The sequence below is a fragment of the Chanodichthys erythropterus genome, chromosome 9 (assembly GCF_024489055.1).
Source record: "Chanodichthys erythropterus isolate Z2021 chromosome 9, ASM2448905v1, whole genome shotgun sequence".
Taxonomy (NCBI): Eukaryota; Metazoa; Chordata; class Actinopteri; order Cypriniformes; family Xenocyprididae; genus Chanodichthys; species Chanodichthys erythropterus.
The window spans coordinates 31,048,630-31,067,869 of record NC_090229.1 but is presented as its reverse complement, the minus strand read 5'-3'; the positions used below and the strand labels follow the sequence as shown (position 1 = coordinate 31,067,869).

The 19,240-nt window shown below is 41.5% G+C and overlaps 1 protein-coding gene across 1 annotated transcript in view; it reads left to right on the top strand.

Moving 5' to 3' along the window:
* Positions 1-18,712, top strand: part of LOC137026605 (eukaryotic translation initiation factor 2 subunit 2-like) — a 36,228-nt gene extending 17,516 nt beyond the window's left edge. The window contains exons 7-9 of the mRNA XM_067394005.1: positions 4,406-4,462; positions 4,553-4,638; positions 17,860-18,712. Of these exons, the coding sequence (XP_067250106.1) occupies positions 4,406-4,462; positions 4,553-4,638; positions 17,860-18,035 (319 nt within the window). The 3' untranslated portion in view covers positions 18,036-18,712. The remainder of the gene's footprint in view (positions 1-4,405; positions 4,463-4,552; positions 4,639-17,859) is intronic.
* The last annotated feature ends 528 nt before the right edge of the window (positions 18,713-19,240 follow it).

The following is a 19,240-nucleotide window of genomic DNA, read 5'->3' as shown; positions in this document are numbered from 1 at the left end:
GTCGGGTAATTATTGACTTATTGACTATGATGGAGTTTACGATCCTGTCCATCAAAATGACAGCGAAGCGCAAGTCTAACGCAACCTCTGAGATTTTTTTTATATATATATATATATATATATATATATATACAAACAACCAACCCTCCCCCCCCAGGACCCCACCACCGCAACACCGGCGGTTGTTGGTGATTTACCACCGCGGTACTAAAAATTTGCCACCGTCACAGCCCTAGGCCTGTCTCTCATTCTGATAGCACCCAGGTGGCCCAAATCACTGTGGCTGGCAGAGATAATTCCTTTGTTTAATAATTCCCAGCCGTAGCGCCTCCCCCTCTGCACAAATCTATTATCTCAAGTGAACAGGGAGATTTATCACCCACATCCGGACAGAGTGGCTCTCTGGGCCTGGCCCGTGAGAGGACAAACTTAAATGCGCTAGGGCTTCCCCCGCGTATGATTGCTACTGTACAGAATGTCAGGGCCGTTTCTACGATCCTTATATGGTTCTAAGTGGCAAGTGTTTGAAGGGTGATGTGATGGGCGTGGTCTCACATCATATCAGTGCTCAGTTTCTGATATTTTGTGTTTCTTACAAAACTTTATGGATAAAGGCAGGTCTTTTTCCACTATTAAGGCCTACCTGGTAGCTATATCTGCCTGTCATGTGGGCTTTGAGGGTTCAACGGTCGGGCAGCATCCTCTAATCTGCAGATTTATGAAGGATGCCTGTCGTTCCTTGCCAGTCATCAGGAGAACTGTTCCTGAATGGGACCTCTCCATGGTGCTGGAGGCTCTGTCTCAATACCCTTTTGAGGCCCTGGGAAGTATTTCCCTGAAGTTAATGTCCTTCAAGACAGCTTTGCTCTTGGCCTTGGCTTCAGCTAAACATGTCAGTGAGCTACATGCACTCTCTGTTCATTTCTCGTGCACTAAATTCTCTCGTAGTGGAGATAAGGTTTTTCTTAAACCTAACCCGGCTTTTATGCCCAAGTGCTTCCCTGCATTCACATCGGAGGTGTTGGAGCGGTCCGCTTTTCAGCCTCCACCTTTTTCCTCCACAGAGGATCAGAGGCTGAATGCTCTGTGTCCCGTACGTGCATTACAGACATATATTACCAGGACCCGTGCTTTCCGGAAGAAAGCTCTTTATTTCATGGGCGCCCCCTCACAAGGGGAGTCCCATATCTAAGCAACGCCTCTCACATTGGCTTGTGAATGCTATTGCTTTGGCATATGAATCTAAGGGAGTGCAGCCCCCACGTAACATCAGAGCTCATTCCACGAGGGGCATAGCTGCCTCTTGGGCTTTGTTTAGAGGAGTGTCACTGCAGGACATCTGCACTGCTGCCAGCTGGGCCTCTCCCCATACATTTGTGCGATACTACCGACTGAATGTTACCAAAACTTTGGTAGCACATTTTGTTTTAGGGGTGGGGTCTTCATAGTCCTCCTTGTTACCTTCTTTTCTCCCTTCCTATTTACACATTGTTGTAAAAGAACAAGGGGTGTGGGCCGGCAGGCCACGCACATTCCTGTCACCAAGCACGCATTTACATTCCTGCCTGGGTGTTTATATTTGTATTGCTGGGTTTATTTACATATATGTGCTTCATACATGTTTCATGTCCTGCCTCTGCACAGCAGTCATGTGTGTGCGACAGGGTTGCAAGGTGCATGATTATGGGACATGTCAGGCACCACCCCCTTGGGGTGACCGTCCTTCTCTGGCTTACAGAACTTCACTGTGAGTTAGGGATGGTAAGATTCACCGATTTGCATCGGTGCATCGGCATAAAAGCTTACGATGCGATGCATCGATTTAAATAAGCGTGCATCGGATACATTTGGCATTTGTATCGCGATGCATCGTTTCTAACATATCTGCATCGGTAAAAAACGATTTATTCATATATAATTATTAGTAGATGCGCTATTCTTTTACTATTTATAAAGCGAGCAATATTTTATGTAACTTTTAGATTGATTTCTCCTTTCTGAATTGTTGCGAAAGCGCGTTCTCTCATCACCACTCCAGCTGCTAAGTGATTATGACATATGACAACAACACTACGGAGACCGAGAGGAGTCCTCCTGAGAGTTACCACCAAGAACGGATTGATATGGCAGACCCGGAACTCTTTCTTCCACCAAATCATTTTAAAAAATAAAATAATAAAAGTTAAATATCTACATATTGAATTGCACAGCATATTATTTTTCTCCATTGCATCGTATTACACTGAATCACATCGTGTTGAATCGAAATCGTATCGCACCGCATCGTAATAGCAGTGAATCGTATCACATCGGTAGCTGCCTATATGTATCTTTAATGTATCGCATCGTTGGCTATGCATCGAGATGCGTATCGCATCGGCCTCAGTTATGGAGATGCACATCCCTACTGTGAGTGTATTGGGCAATCGGGGAGCTGTCCATGTCTCTCCCATAGGTAGATCTCGAACACGAGATGATAAAAGAGAACAATCCATTACTGTCGTAACCCCGGTTCTCTGAAACATCAAGTGGAGAGATCCACCAGCTTTGCCCCGCTTGCTGCATGAGAAATGAATATGCTTACTGTGCGTATGGGCCTTATATGCTCTCAGGTAAGGGGGTGGGGCCTTACCTGCCATTGGCTACGCACTTCTGTCTGTCTAGCCAGACTTGGTGCAATTGGATGCTTCTGCAGAGGTCAGGTACGGATGCCCTTCCCATAGGTGGATCTCTCCACTCGATGTTTCAGAGAACCGGGGTTATGACAGTAACCTATTGATTTGCTAAGACCGCATACTCTGCACGCAACGTATTTGCACGCTGCTTGAATGGATGCAATCAGTTTTGACAGTAAAAGATCGGATGTCACGACATTTTGCCTGTATACATGCTCGGTTTTAATGTTATTTTAAGGGTAGAAAATGTAATGGGGTAGAAATGGGGTAGAAAAAAATGAATGGCATTTTGTTTGCGCACCCGAGTTTGAGAACCACTGCTCTTGTCAGTCGACTGCGAGTGATGTCACTTACCACACAAACACGCCCCATAGTGTAGTCCCACCTCTGACGCTGATTGACAGGTTTCCGTGTAAGGCATCGGAAATTCAAATGCTACATGAATTGCGATTGCATTTGAGTTTTGGCAGGCTACATACACGACGCTGAGAAAATGAAAAAGCAGATGTGGTAATTGAGATTGCTATTTAAATATGGCAGGATCATAACTCGAAAGACGTGGGAAATACAGTTGCAAATGAATTTTGCTTTTCCATTTTAAATTTGGCAGTCATTGTGCGTTCGCGACAGCGAAAAAGCAAAAGGTAATGCAAGATTTGCAATTGCATTTGGGTTATGTCACAGTTTATGCGTCCACATGTCAAACGCAAATGTCACATACAGTTTGCAATTTCTTTTGAAAATTGTCCGGAATATCCTTCCATATGCATTTATATATGCGTGAGTTAACGTTAACAAAGATTAACTAATGTTAACTAATTACGCTTTTAACATGAATAGATGCATTAATATATGCGCAAGTTAATGTTAACAAAGATTAACTAGTGCTGAACGGAGGTGTTGTTCATGATTAGTCCATGTTAACTAATGCATTAACTAATGTTAACTAATGCAATTATTGTAAAGTGTTACCGTCACATTACTCTATTTTTGTCCTGTTTTAGAGCTGAACAAAAAATTCATACTAACAATGACTTGAATACAAACACGTTTTGTAATTTCTTGAAGCATGTTTTTTTTTTTTTTTTTTTTTTACTTCTGAAAATTACATAGGCTATTTTGAAATTTTTATTTCTGAAGATTCAATTTATAGGGACTTGTCAGGGTGACACAACTGTCCTAATATCGTAATAAAACAAATCCTCATTAAAAGGATCAAATTAATATTTGAAAAATATTTGTCTGCCAAATGAAAATCAAGTGGACTAAAGTGCAAAAGAAAAAAAACATAAAAGAAAAAAAAAACATAAAAGGTCCTCATGACTCTCTCTCAAGGTCGATTTTAAAATGTTCAAGACAAGGTTAGTTCAGGTTGTAAAATGACAAATCTTATATTTCTGTATTAATAAATAACTGTATACATTAAATATACATTGAAATATTATTAAAAAAATTGTATAAAAAAAAAAAACTTTCTGCATTGAAAAATGTATTTAAAATCTTGAAAAGATTACACTCATGTATTCAGACAATTACAAAAATGGAAAAGTTTGTGGGTTTATGAAACCAACATGGTGCAAACAATAAGATAGTAGATTTTTCCTTTTCTTTCATTTGCACACTTTTTCTTGACATTGACCAATATGTGAATTTAATCAAACCAGTGATTCTAGTTTATTGGCCTAAATTTGTCTATTAAACCATTGTATGTTTACTTTTTTCATCTTCAGGTTGCATCGACAGCCCAAACATCTTTTGGCATTCCTGTTAGCTGAGTTGGGAACAAGGTGAGTTTTTAATTGCATTTCCATAATTGTCAGATGTGAAAAGGTGATTTCTTCTGTAACTAAAGAGATGTCTTTTTTTTTTTTTCCTAGCGGCTCCATAGATGGAAATAACCAACTTGTAATCAAAGGACGCTTTCAACAGAAACAAATAGAGAATGTCTTGAGAAGATATATAAGTAAGTACAATATTTGAAATGTATTAATATGTTGTACTACATGCCAATATACAGGGGTTGAACAATGAAATTCAAACACCTGGTTTTACACCACAGTAGTTAATTAGTATGGTGTAGGGCCTCCTTTTGCAGCCAATACAGCATCAGTTTGTCTTGGGAATGACAGATACAAGTCCTGCACAGTGGCCAGAGGGATTTTGAGCCATTCCTCTTCCAGAACAGCGGCCAGGTCACTATGTAATTCTGGTGAAGGAAACTTTGCTCCTCCAAAATACCCCAAAGTGGCTCAAAAATATTTATATCTGGTGACTGTGCAGGCCATGGGCAATGTTCAACTTTCATGTTGTAAGTCCCGCCCAATTGGCCCAACAGCAGTTTCCCATCGGACGGGGAAGGTTTCTTGCGCATCTTTTCAGTGTGGCAAAGTAGTTTAATTCCAATTAAACTTTTATCTGACTTTCATTTTTCATTATGAACTCAAATTTAGGGTAGAATGCTGTAGCATCTGCACAGGATCACCATCATCAACACAACTTTAAATTAAAGAAAGCTTTTAACGTTTGACCTCCTTCGTATAACTCACAGACCATGGCTCCGGCAGGTCTGGATGAGATTGCCCCATTGGCATCTTTGTTGGCTCATAGAAGCTAAGCAGAAGACCTTCTCACCAGCTCTGGGGACTTCAAAAGAGTTACCCTTAGCCATTAACCCAACATGGGGTGCACAGACACTGGCCAAAACCCCAATACACATCACACACACACATACAGACACACACAAACAAGCATGGAGACTGTATTTACATTTATCCTCAAAATATGACTATGCCAAAGTGTACCTGTTGTTGTATTCAAGTGTGCATACATGTATCCATTAGAGGTCGACCGATATCTGCGCTTAGTAGCACCGATTTAAAGCCAGGCACGTCCGCGGGCAGCCCTGTGTTATTGGTGTGGTGGAATGTGCTGCTGCCGCATGTGAATTGAAACTTTTGGAAGATTCAACAACAGTCCTGGGAGATAAAGGCTTAAATTCTGATATTTCAAAGTCCTATGGCCATATATATACTATATATTACTAGTAAACTATGAAGTGTTGCTTCACTTAGTGAAAGAAACAACGAATAGCATTGAACCTTCGGGAACTGCCATAATGCTTCAGCTGGTTGAAGGTTTGCATACTTGTAGTTAACTTTAAGGACTGTAGTCCAAAACTACCAGCAGCTTGCTTGCTACATATTAGCCCCAATGTTATAAGTTCTGTTTTATTTTTCCTGAATCGCAGTCGGAGAATTTCACTCTGTGCTTGGGATGGAGAAGGCGGCAGCTCTCACAAACACTGCAGCATGATTACTCCGACAAATATTGGCAATATTAAGAGGATTTGGCATTTCCAATTAATGTAAGCCTGTTACATTCTTCTAGTCTATTATTATTATTATTATTATTACTATTAGGTAAGCTACTTTTAAATTAAATTAATATTATAATAAATTTGCCCCGCAATAATTTCATAACTGACGAGCTGTGAGGATAATAAAAGATTAGCTATCAGCTCCTCTTTGAAAATGTTTTAAACATTTTTTTTAGGTCTATTATACAATGAATTAGACATAATTAAAATTATTAACGGTCTATAATATTTCCTAACACTGCAGTCATAAATGAAAATTAAGAGCAGCTTTAGGCTTCTTCAAGCAAAAAAAAAACAACAAGCTGTTTAACACTAAATATAGTTCATCAAAGTTGCCCTAAGAACTAAGTTGTCCTAAGAGGAAGGTTTTAGGACAACTTTGATGAAAGGTTTTGATCCACTTCAAATGTTGACTACTGTACTATTATTCTCATTTGTTTCACTATATGTACGGGCCACAAGAGAAATAATGGAATAAGTTAAGTTATGTACTGTTATCAGCATATTATGTTGAAATTCATCTCTGAGAGAAAATGCTCCATTAATGCAGCGTCAGACAGCTCCGTCACTTTCACTTTGAATACTGACTTTCGGCTCGCGGATTTGCGCTACGCCACTGCGCAGAAGTGTATGACATTTGTTCGGAAGCATTTGATGCAGACAATAGCCGGATTTCCATCCAACTTTGCATTAATGAAAATTCAGCTCAAGAATATGCGCATCTGCGTGTGTTTCCATCAACTGTGTAATGCGAATAAAAATGGATATCAGCCTAATAAAGTGATGTGTTCCGACCAATGACTATAGGCCTATATATATGTCGCACAGTTATTATCCTCGTTAAACCTGTCTAACGTTAACCGTCAAGAATGTCAGAAATCACTAAGAGTTTAGCACTGCCTTGCATTTATTTTATTAAAATGTATATTTAAGTTTACATTTATGTTCCAACAAACTTGGAAAATTCTGCTTGATAAATGCTCTAAAACTTTTATGTAAATAATTGACAGATTTTTTTTACATTACCTGTTTTATATATTTAATACTTGATCAGTTTATTGATTTGTTTGGTTAACTTTGGATAAATATTTTATTTTAATACAGTGCAGTGCACAAAATTAAGATTCAAGAGATGGTTCCAGTCAGCATTCAATAAATGATGTTAAGTTTAGAAATGTTGTGCATCCACTTATTATTAGTGTGACATTTTAGCATGCAAATGAAGGGGAAAACTTCAAGATATCTGCCCTAAAAATCGGCAGCACATATCGGCCATTGGCTGACCCTGACCTCTAAACATCGGCATCGGCTATAGAAAAACCCATATCGGTTGATCTCTAGTATCCATATTATATAAGCTTAGCTATGACTCTAGTTGTTAGTTTCACTCTAAACAGTATATTCTGTATAAAGTATTAAACTGTATCTCTCCCTTAATGTCTTTGCCACCTAGCATGTTTAGTTTTGTTCTAATTAGCAATGTATGTTACATTACTGTAAAATGCATTACTGTAAAATGCATTTTTCTATTTTTAATAGTACTTCGAAGAAAATGTAATCAGATCTGACACTTCATATACTATGCAAATTAGATCGTAAATGGAGACGAAGAAAAAGTTTGCCTGCCAAAATTGCACCCTCTCCATTGGCTGGTGCATCCAAGGAGGCGGTTTTTTCCTTAAAAGACAACCACATGCATCCACACGCTTTCTCTCGATTGTTTCTCGATATTTCATGCACGTCTCTCCCGGACGTCTCTCGGCGACCGCGCTCCCATCACACGCTCCTCTCCTCTTCGGGACGACCACCTTTGGTGAAACAAACTTTCAAGTTCTTAGTTCAAACTTCCCGCGGAGACGGAAGAATCCAACGAACTGCAGCCACAGATGCACTGAATCTTCACATGTATCTTTTTTAAACTCAGCACGCAAACTCATGCAAGTACCACTTCTATCTATCTTAGATGCGCTAAGTTACACAACCTAACCAAGTGATACTGATTCTTTGCTGGCTCTTAAGGAACTGTCTGTAAGTTTTGCTACTCTGTCTTCTTTCTTTTCCTGTCTTTACTTTATCTTCTGTATATATGTGTATTCTTTGTGAATATTTAGCCATATAGCCTATGTATTCGTAGTTTCATATATTAAATTCATTATATATTCATGCTCGATTGTTTTTGTTGCTCATTCAGAAAATCAAGTCACTTTTACGTTTCTATTTTGCTTTACACTTTAATGCTAGAATAGGATGTTATTTCTCGTGGCCAGAGGAATAATCTCCTTTTATAATAGTCGATAAGGAAAACGTCTCGGTTACGACTGTAACCTTAGTTCCCTGAAGAGGGAACGAGACGTTGCGTCGAGAATGACGCTGTGGGAACGCTCTGCGTAATTGCGTCGTGAAGCACCTATGAAATCAGTCCAATGGCGTGACGGAAGGTGGGTGACGTCATGACCAGGAAACTATAAAGCAAACCCAGACCAAACAATGTTAGCTTCTGATAGCCCGAAGCAAGTCGATCACAGGCATGCCGGAAGTATGGCAGGGCGACGCAACGTCTCGTTCCCTCTTCAGGGAACTAAGGTTACAGTCGTAACCGAGACGTTCCCTTTCAAGGGAACTCGCGTTGCGTCGAGAATGACGCTGTGGGAACGTTTATACCCACGCAGCCATACTGACCAGTGAATGTCTTGTGTGAAAACAGGCGAGCACAACTAAGACAAAGCAACTGGGACCCAGGGGTGAAGCCCAAATCTAGGTAGTAAAACCTGAAAAATGTGTGTGGAAAGGACCAGCCCGCCGCATCACAGACCTCTTGTAGGGATACCCCTATAAAAAGGCTTCCAAAGCCGCCATACTCCTGATCCGACGCACCACACAGGAAACACCAATGGGTTTCTCCCCAAAGACACCACCCAAAGGTGCGTGGTAAGCAGCTAGGCCGCCACGTAAACCCTTAGAGTGGAGGGGGATAACCCTGCAGAGAATCGATTCTGCAGAATTCCAGCCCTTACCAGCCGGGCAGTAACTGGATCCCGCTGATGATTCTGCCAGTTTCCTTGTGCAGGGAGCTCTGGAGTTAGCATGGTCTTACAACCTCAGTTGAGAGACCTGAGTCTACGAGTTGGGCCTCCTCAGAGGCCAAACCCATATCCATAACTCTGCTCTCCAGAACTCCCGGGAGTAGAACGATCAGGGAAACCGTGTACAGACACAGCCTCAGCCAAGTCTGCACCTCGATATGAGCTCCACCACCCCAGGGTGGAGTCTCCATTCCCCAGGCCTCAGCCCCTGTCTCGACAGGATGTCTACTCCCTAAATCTGGTGCCCAGGGATGTAGAGCCTGAGTCATCATCAACAGGCAGGTGCCTGGAGAAATGATAACCCGTCCACAGACTCTGAGCGACCATCCATGATCGCTCCCCAGCCCGTGAGGGAAGCATCTGTCGTAAGCGTTACGCGACGACAAGGAGCTCCCAAGCACAGGACCCTGGGACAAGAACCAAGACCTCTTCCACAAAACCAAAGTACGAAGCACCTGCGCGTAAAACTTAATCATGCGGAATTAGTGTTGTCAAAAGTACCGACTTCGGTACCTAGTCGGTACTGAAATTTTAAAAACGTGACGCTTTGAGCGCTGTTGTGCGGATGCGTAAACATCTCTGATTGGCCGTTGTTTTCACGGCTCATCGGATATGTCTGTGATAGGCTTCAATGATCAACGCTGTAAAAACGTTGTAAATAGTCATCAATTAAACTCTTCGCTAAGCGCTTACACAGATACACACGGGAGCGTTTGAAAGCAGGCGTCTATCGCGGATCGGTCCACTGTTAGACGCCTGCTTTCAATCGCTCGCGCTCCCACTTTCAAAACGCTTTCAAATTCAAACACTTCCGTGTGCTTTCAAATGCTCCCACGCGTTGATCATTGTTGCCAATCACAGGCATATCCGATGAGTGCGTCAACACAATAGCCAATCAGAGATGTTTATGAATCCGCTCAACAGCGCTCAAAGCATCACGTTTTTAAAATTTCAGTACCGATAGGTACCGAAGTCGGTACTTTTGACAACACTATGCGGAATGGGTTGCCCCTCAAGGAAACCCCTTGGTCTTGAGCCACTACTGCAAAGGTCTTATGTACAGCTAGCCAAAAGGTATCCCGTTGGACGCAGCTGCCATCAGACCAAACAGTCTCGCAACTGTCTGAGAGTGAGTGACTGGCCTAGTTATCTTGCTTAAGCTTTGTGGATCAAAACGATGCCTGCATCGTCATCTAATCCCACACCACGCCTGAAAAGTGGTCCTCTGAAATGGAGAAAGCACACTTTTCGTTGCGCTCAGCCTTAACCCCCCATACTTTCATGCGGCAAATGACATCTCGATGCCTATCCGCCATCCGCTCACACTTTGAGCCAGAAACACAGGGTGACAAGACTAGGCCGAAAGGAAGGATGGAATATGGGAGTATGCGTCCAGAGATCTATCGTGACAAACCAAGTCCTCGGATCTGATTATGTCCCGAATCGCCTCAGCGCACAGATCAAAAACTGGACACAACCCCCCATCCTTTTATGGAACAATAAAATATGATGAGGATGATGAACACATCTTAAAGATCCTCTTCTCTAGCAGAGTTTATCTCCTGTTCCATAACCAGAGCCTGCTCAGGGCCTACCACTGAGGACAGGAACCCCCAAGTGCAGGACCCATTGAGATATATTGGCAGTCTTTCATGCTGTCAAAAATCTACTAAGGGAACCAGTCTCTCGAGACTGGCCTCCGGAGTTTTTGAGTAGCCAGTTCGGTGCCCTGAAGCAGATGACCGGCAGGGAACAACCGAAACTAGAACTCACTGGAGACCGCTGCGCCCCGAAGCACACAAGGTGGCAGGGTTGGCAGAAAGGCTCCCTGATGGCCCTGAAGGGAAATGAGCACCGTATTAGGAGGTGTTAAGCACTTTCCCTCTGAGGCCAAGAGAGCCAGCCTCTCGAGACTGGTCTCTGGTATTACTCAGGCGACCAATTTGGTGCCCTGAAAAGGCGAACCGGCAGGGAACAGACAAATTGTTTGCTCTGAGACCCTCCTCAGAGGGAGCAAGCATCCCAGTGCCGCTACGTTTCTGGGCAGACGCTGAGATATGTGCTTACTGGAGACCGCTGCGCCCTGAAGCACACGAGGTGACAGGGTTGGCAGAATGGCCCCCTGAGGGCACCGAGGGGAAAAATGGGCACCGTGTAAAGAGGTGTAAACCACTTCCCCGCGGAGGGGACTGCACTCCCGCAGCCTTCTTGGAGATAATGATGGTCCTCGGATCCATTTTATCACCAGGAGACTTATACAAAGAGAACCAGCCCATCAAGACTGGTCTCTGGCATAACTCGAGTAGCTAGTTCGGTGCCCTGAAGTGGATGACCGCCAGGGAACAACCGAAACTAGAACTTGCTGGAGACCGCTGCGCCCCTAAGCACACAAGGTGGCAGGGTTGGCAGAATGGCCCCCTGATGGCACTGAAGGGAAATGGGCACCGTATAGTGAGGTGTTAACCATATTGCCCCAGAGGCCAAGAGATCCAGCCTCTCAAGACTGGTGTCTGGTATTACTCAAGCAATCAATTTGGTGCCCTGAAGCGGCGAACCGGCAGGGAACAGCCAAATTGATTGCTGTGAGACCCTCCGTAGAGGGGGCGAGCATCCCAGTGTGGCTACATTTCCAGGCGGACACTGAGATATAGGCTCAGTGGAGACCACTGCGTCCCGAAGCACACAAGGTGGCAGGATTGGCAGAATGGCCCCCTGAGGGCACCGAAAGGAAATGAGCACCGTGTCATGAGGTGTCGAACACTTCCCCCCGGAGGGGACTGCCCTCTCACAGCCTTTTTGAAGATAATGACGGTCCTCAGATCCATCTTACCCCGAAAAGACTTCGTACTAAGAGAACCAGCCTCTCGAGACTGGGCTCTGACATAACGTGAGTAGCCAATTCGGTGCCCTGAAACGGGAGACCGGCAGGGAACAACCGAGCTAGAACTCACTGGGGACCTCTGCGCCCCAAAGCAAAGGTGCCAACCCCAAAGGTGGTGGGGTTGTCAGAAATGCCCCCTGAGGGCACTGAAGGAAGATTGGCACCGTGAAGTGAGGTGTAACCCATTTACCCCGGAGGGGATGCCCTCAGAGGTCTGACACCACTGATGTCAGAACCTCTTCACCGAAGCCTTCTTTGCGATAACGACGATCCTCAGATTCGTCTTACCCAGAGGAGACTTCAGCTAATAGCGCCAAAGGGAGATGGGCACTGTATAATGAGGTGTTATCCATTTCCCCCCGGGAATTCACCATTCAATTCCTCAGAATTAAAAAGCAGCCAAATCAACCAGACAAGTAAACACGGTCTGGACTAAAGGCAGAAAATAGTGAGTAAAACAGGCATCTGATTTCCCCAAAATCAGATGAGTAATTGTCATTTAATTTCTCAAAATTAAATGCAGCCAAATATCAACCAGACAAGTAAAAACGGTCTGGATGAGAGGCTGAATATAGTGTATTAATACATACATCTGATTCCCCCAAACAGATGAGTAATTAACATTTAATTCCTCAGAATTTAATGTAGCCAAAATCAAACAGACAAGTAAAAACGGTCTGGATGAAAGGCTGAATATAGTGTATTAATACAGATGTCTAACTTCTGAAAAGTATTTATCATTTAATTTCTAAAAAAAAAATTAAATGCAGCCATATCAAGCAGACAAGTAAAAACGGTCTAGATGATAGGCTGGATATAGTATTCTCATACAGACACAAACTTTTCAAAGCAGACAAATTTTCATTTAATTCTCAAATTAAATGCAGCCAGTAAACAAACACACAATAATACATGCTGAATGTCCTAGCTGAAATATTAAACACAAAAAGAATTGTAGCTCGAAATGGTTTGCAAGCGATCATAGGGACAAGCGAGAAAGGGAAACTCCCGTCTGCTCAGTTCCCTCCGAAAGTACATATATACATTACAGGCACGTAATCTACGCGCTGCCTCGGCAAACGCGAGATCCGAGCCCTTGATATTACAGCAGACCAGTAATCCACGCGCTGCCTCGGCAAACGCGAGATCCAAGTCACTATATTCTTATTGCAGACCAGTAATCTACGCGCTGCCTCGGCAGACGCGAGATCCGAGCCATGCTTCATTGCAGACCAGTAATCTGCGCGCTGCCTCGGCAAACGCGAGATCCGAGCCACTATATTCTCATTGCAGACCAGAAATCTGCGCGCTGCCTCGGCAAACGCGAGATCCGAGCCATTGATCTTTATTGCAGACCGTAATCCACGCGTTGCCTCGGCAAACGCGAGATCTGAGCCTTGCATTAGACATTTATTCCCTCGAGAATAAAGCCAACGGGAGCGGACCTAAAAACTCCTGATAGTGCATGCTTTCCTTACACTTCGGGACATTTTTATGAATGCTTTTAATTCTGTCAGCCCAAAAGAGAGCTGACGTGCACACATGCTCCACTCCCATACAAACAACACATAAATCACGTGTATCCCAGCGAGTGCAGGGAGAAACACATGACAAACTGCTGTTTGCTCGCCATTATACTCCTGTCTAGATAAATTTAAGCTTGTGGACAAACAACAATAAATAGACAGAGACAATTTCACATAGAGCGCTTGCTGAAGGCACAGAAGCTAACATTGTTTGGTCTGGGTTTGCTTTATAGTTTCCTGGTCATGACGTCACCCACCTTCCGTCACGCCATTGGACTGATTTCATAGGTGCACGACGCAATTACGCAGAGCGTTCACACAGCGTCATTCTCGACGCAACGCGAGTTCCCTTGAAAGGGAACTGATAGTTTGCTGGACAAACTAGACCAGTCTTTCTAAATTAACTATTAAACTAGAACTAATCCTGAACCATATATGTAATTAATTATAATCCGTTGTAATTAATTCACAATATATGTGCATAATTCCCTTTTTGGTCGATTTATATTATAATTGATCATAATGCATTATGATTTAATTATATATTTCACACATAATTTGAGCTAGTTAATTAATGAATTCATTGTAATTCGTTACAATGCCAATTTATAATTGACCATTTATATGATAATTTATCTAGACATTTGATTATTCTATTTAACTCTTTACTTTTATTGTCCTTGTTCATTCAGATTCCTATAATGCTTTGAGCCTCGCACCGGCTGGGTATACGATCTCATACTCACAATCTCGTCAGTCGTAGTCATTAGACAGAGGCGATGACTAACATTCTAGAGGCCGTACCCACTCTTTGCTCATGCTAGAATGTTTATTTAGTCCCCATAGATCTGAACACACTGAATTAAGGTAAGATTACTTTTAACCAGATCCATAATCAGAGGTTGAGGCCCACCCTATTTAGACTGGTCTAGCAACACTCTGTTGCTCTAAAAGGAAAAACCCATTATTAGCCTACACAGTCTAAGTATACATAACTAATGCCAATGTGTTAGTTGGAGCTCTAAAATATCAGTTGGTGTGCACCACTGCTCCACCTAAACTGTACTTTAGTCCATTACTAACCTGAGCGTAGGTTTGTACCCCACAAACCTACGCTCAGTTTAGTAATGGACTAACGTTGTGGTCTTAATGTTATCTACTAGAGTCAAAAATTTCAGAGTAAGTCAGAATAAAATCAAATGTAACATTAGTCAGGTAAATGTATCATGCCAATTACATAATCAATTCAAAGACGATCAATACAAAACATCAAATGCTCAGAAATAGAGTAAAAGATGAATACCTGACATTAGAAAAATGCACACTAAGTGTCTGAAGGACACTCAGCAATGTGGGCTGATCTGATTACAGCGCCCTGAGCCTCCTGCAACAACTCTTTAAATACTCAGACCAAGACAGAACCTTCTTTCAAATGGAAACATGAGTTCACAATGGGAATTTGCATTAATCAGTGTCCTAGACTGAGTAGATTACACCTTTTGGGGACATTTGCATGAAAGACCCTGTGAAGGTGGACACACCCATTACAGAGAGCAAAATATCTCTAAAATCTTAAAACCTTTATTGCCTTCTGGTTTACTTCTGTGGGAATGAGACATTTGTACCAGTCGCACTGAGACACTTCAAATGATACCAAACATGAATAATGTTGTATGATAACTGTTCACATTAAACCATATAGATTTTGGGTGAATTTCAGGTCATTTCTGCATGTAGAGAGAAGAGATGTGGGAAGAGGGGGTAAAGGAAAGGAAATGTAGATTAAGGCAGTGCTGAGGTGTGATTGACTCCGTGTGATTGCGTCTCAGATGGGGATGCTAATTCAATGGGAGATGGAAGTTCAAATGTTAATTTCCTTTGTTTTCTCAAAGAGTAGCCCTCTCTTGGTCTAGACAGTCCAGCATCAGCCTTACAATGTTTATCAAATCATTCTGTCACAAGTATTGCTGTGTGTATTGGTGCATTATCGTGCTTATACACGGCACCACCTTCAAGGTACAATAATTGAGCTATTAGGTGCACATCGTCCTCCAGAATGGTTCGATAGTTCTTGGCAGTGCACATCAAGCACAGTAGGGAATGCAGCCCAAACCATCACTGATCCACCCCCGTGCTTCATTCTGTGCAGCACGAACAATATCAGAGAACAATACATGTTTCACATTGTCCACAGCCCTAGATTTACACTGGCACGAGTGACCTAAGGTTTGGCTGTAACAGCCCTACCATGAATATTGACTCATGAATGAACATCTTTGGTGGAAACGAGGTGCACATTTAATTCTGCAGTGAGTTGGGCAGCTGTTTTATGTTTTTTGGATACAATACAAACAGTTACTCCTGTTGTATGTGGTTTGTCCTGGATAGAGATGTTCCGATACCCCTTTTCCATTCCCGATACCAATTCCGATACCGAGTACTGATCCGATACCAGGGTGCAGGGCTCTGAACCGGTTCAAGGAACGAAAACGAAAACCGGAAACGAACGAAATTTTGACCTGTCAACCAATCATGAATTCAAATAGTACAGCCTATGCAAATGTGACGCTGACGCAACCAACGTGAGTGAAATGCCCGCGCTAACGCTCTAAAGTGAGATATGCTCGCGCTGACGCGCTCGATAAGGCTCAGCTGTCATGTCATCATAGGTTAGGTAAGTTACAATGGCAATGCCCTGGCATTAGTTTTTCCGATGATATATGTCACCACTAGGCCTACATTTAAGTGAAAATGAATATCAAGTAGGCTAATATGCAGCGTGTTGTGCGTTTTGAAACCAGCGAAAATTATAGGATATGTAGAACATGAGTTCACACAATGCCACATCACGCACATGCAGCGGTTCAGAATAAAACTATAGGCTAACATAACACATATACAACAAAAGGGAATATTTAGGCCTATAGGCTATGTGAAATATTTCACCATATAATTAGGTCTACATATTAACAAAACGAAAGTGGTTCATTGTGGCGCACTCCAGCGATCTAGGAAAGGAAACCGACATTCTGCTTGTTTTCGTTATTTAAATGTATTATGTAAATGTATGAATTATGTCTGGCTTTTAAATTCCGACCATAAACCATAAATTACGGAGTACAGTTTAGGAAAAAACGTTCCAGTGTTCGCGCCGGCACCTCATGCGTGTGCACACAAATTCTTGCATTGCTTACTTGATATCGCAGCTCAGCTGTTAAATATTAAAATAAAATACAATCAACCAAACATATAAAATACAATCTGCCGTCCTGTGACCACCCAGGCGTTATGTGAAGAATGATGTCGATAATGCAAGTGAAGTACAAAGCTTACATAATAAATAGTCTAATAGCTTAGTATTTGTCTCGAAAAGGAAACAGTGCCGAATGAGAAAGGTATGCTTCAGATTCACTTTAAATTAATTCATTTAGCATCTTATTTAGTTTTATTTCTAATAAATAACCCTGTGTTTCACTTCTTCGCTGCTCTAAACAGTGGTTGCTTATGGCAACACAGCACAACTTCCTGTGTTTGCATTCTGAGAAGAATTGATTTCCGATTTGCTGCGTTAAGCAAAGATAGCGGGCACAACTAGATATTGTTTAAGAAAATGGTATCGGATCGGTACATGAGTTTAATTACTCGCCGATACCGATGCTAGAATTTTTTCTGGTATCGGTGGTATTTCCGATACTAGTATCGGAATCGGAACAACCCTAGTCCTGGATACCATGGCTCTTGATACACCACAAAGACTTGCTGTCCTATTCGCGTGCACCAACGATTTGTTCCCTTTTAAACTTTGATATGTCTCCCATTATGTTGTGTGGATTGCAATATTTTATGTACAGCTCTGCTATTGCTCTGCTAATTCATCCTTCACACTCTGCTCTTATTAGTGGAATGTACAATCAGTCGAAGTTTTTCAGTTTTATTGTTCAGCACCTGTATGTACTGTTCTATTACCTCTCATCAAACACTCCTACGCACTTGCAGTTGGCATAATGTTAGCTTGATCATTAGCACTTGATCGATGTAACTGTCCATGCAAGTGATACACCTTTGTCATTTGCCAGTGAGTCAAGAAGCATACATCTTTCCCTATGATTTATGCTTTGCAATCTTGATTAAATAAACAGTACTTGTGCAGACATAGTTTCATGTAAATGTCAATGTGACCTTTTCAAATGTAGTACGTGTCATATGATAGTGTTTAGATCACTTTACTCTTGGTTTACAGGTGCATTGTTTTCTGCTAGTACATTTAATTTACCTAATAGGTTTTGACAAGGCATTTTCTCTTTTCTCTGTTTCACAGAGGAATATGTGACTTGTCATACCTGCCGCTCACCAGATACAATTCTGCAGAAGGACACACGTCTCTACTTCTTGCAGTGTGAAACCTGTCACTCACGTTGCTCTGTAGCCAGCATCAAGACTGGCTTCCAGGCTGTCACTGGCAAAAGAGCCCAGCTTCGAGCCAAAGCAAACTAATGCAAGAACCCTATTCTGGCCTCTTCCCCACACTGATGCTCGCTCTGAAGCACAGCGGAAAGGCTTGGACTTCTGAAGTGACCTGTAGAAGGTTTTGAGTGTAATTTCTATGAATAAATCTCACTCTGAAGCTAGAGTGCTTCAGTGAACAGGCTGCCTGGTTTGCTCATCTTACTTTACCTCCTTCCTTCAGAAATATTCTGTGCATTCAGCATAACCAAATAACCAAAGCATATTTCTGTATATAATGTAGTAAATTTTCACTCTCAGAGCAGTATTTTTTATTTTTTTTTAAAGAAAAATATAAGGATATTATTGGATGGAAACCAGAAATAGGCGTACATCCTCTTCCTTGCTTTTAAAAAATGAACCACAGCCTTTTATGTCAAACTTTGTTTTATCAAAGTAAAACTGATTTTCCAAATGTCAATGTATGTTTTTATGGGACAGTCATTGCACAAGAATGCAGGAATGTTCAGACTGGATCCAAGCAAGTGTTTGGTGATCCAGGCATCCAGCAAAATTGTAACTTCGAATCTCCTTTGAACTCTAGGAAACAAGAACACAGTTCATATTTAATTACACAGACAAATACAGATTGCCCTGTTTTCTTTAGTAGAACATATGGACAGCTAATGTTTGGGCATGTTTCGCAGTGCTTAGATGGAAATAAAGGCTTTTTGTTTGCATAATTGGAATTTGATTTTTTTTTATATATATATATATATATATATATATATATATATATATATATATATATATATATATATATATATATATATATATATATATATATATATATATATATAAACATGAAAATTTAAATTTTCGTGTGTGTTTCTTGCTTGTCATTGATCCTTTCATGAATTATTGAATTATTAACACCACATTATAGAATTGCTGCATCCAGGGAAGAAACCCAATCTTGCTGTCAAAGGAGATGATAAAGTTTTTTTTGCCTCGCATACTACAGAGTAAGATTTTTTTTTTTTTTTTTTTTTTTTTTTTAAAAATTATTACTTTTATTCAGCAAGGATACATTAAATTGATAAAAGTGACAGCAATTTCAATTTCTATTTCAAATAAATACTTTTGTTTTGAACTTTCTATATTAATTAATTTAATTTAAATTAATTTAATTCTATTTATATTAATTTAATTTCTTAAATACTGTAGAGAATAAACCATAATAATGAGCGTTTACG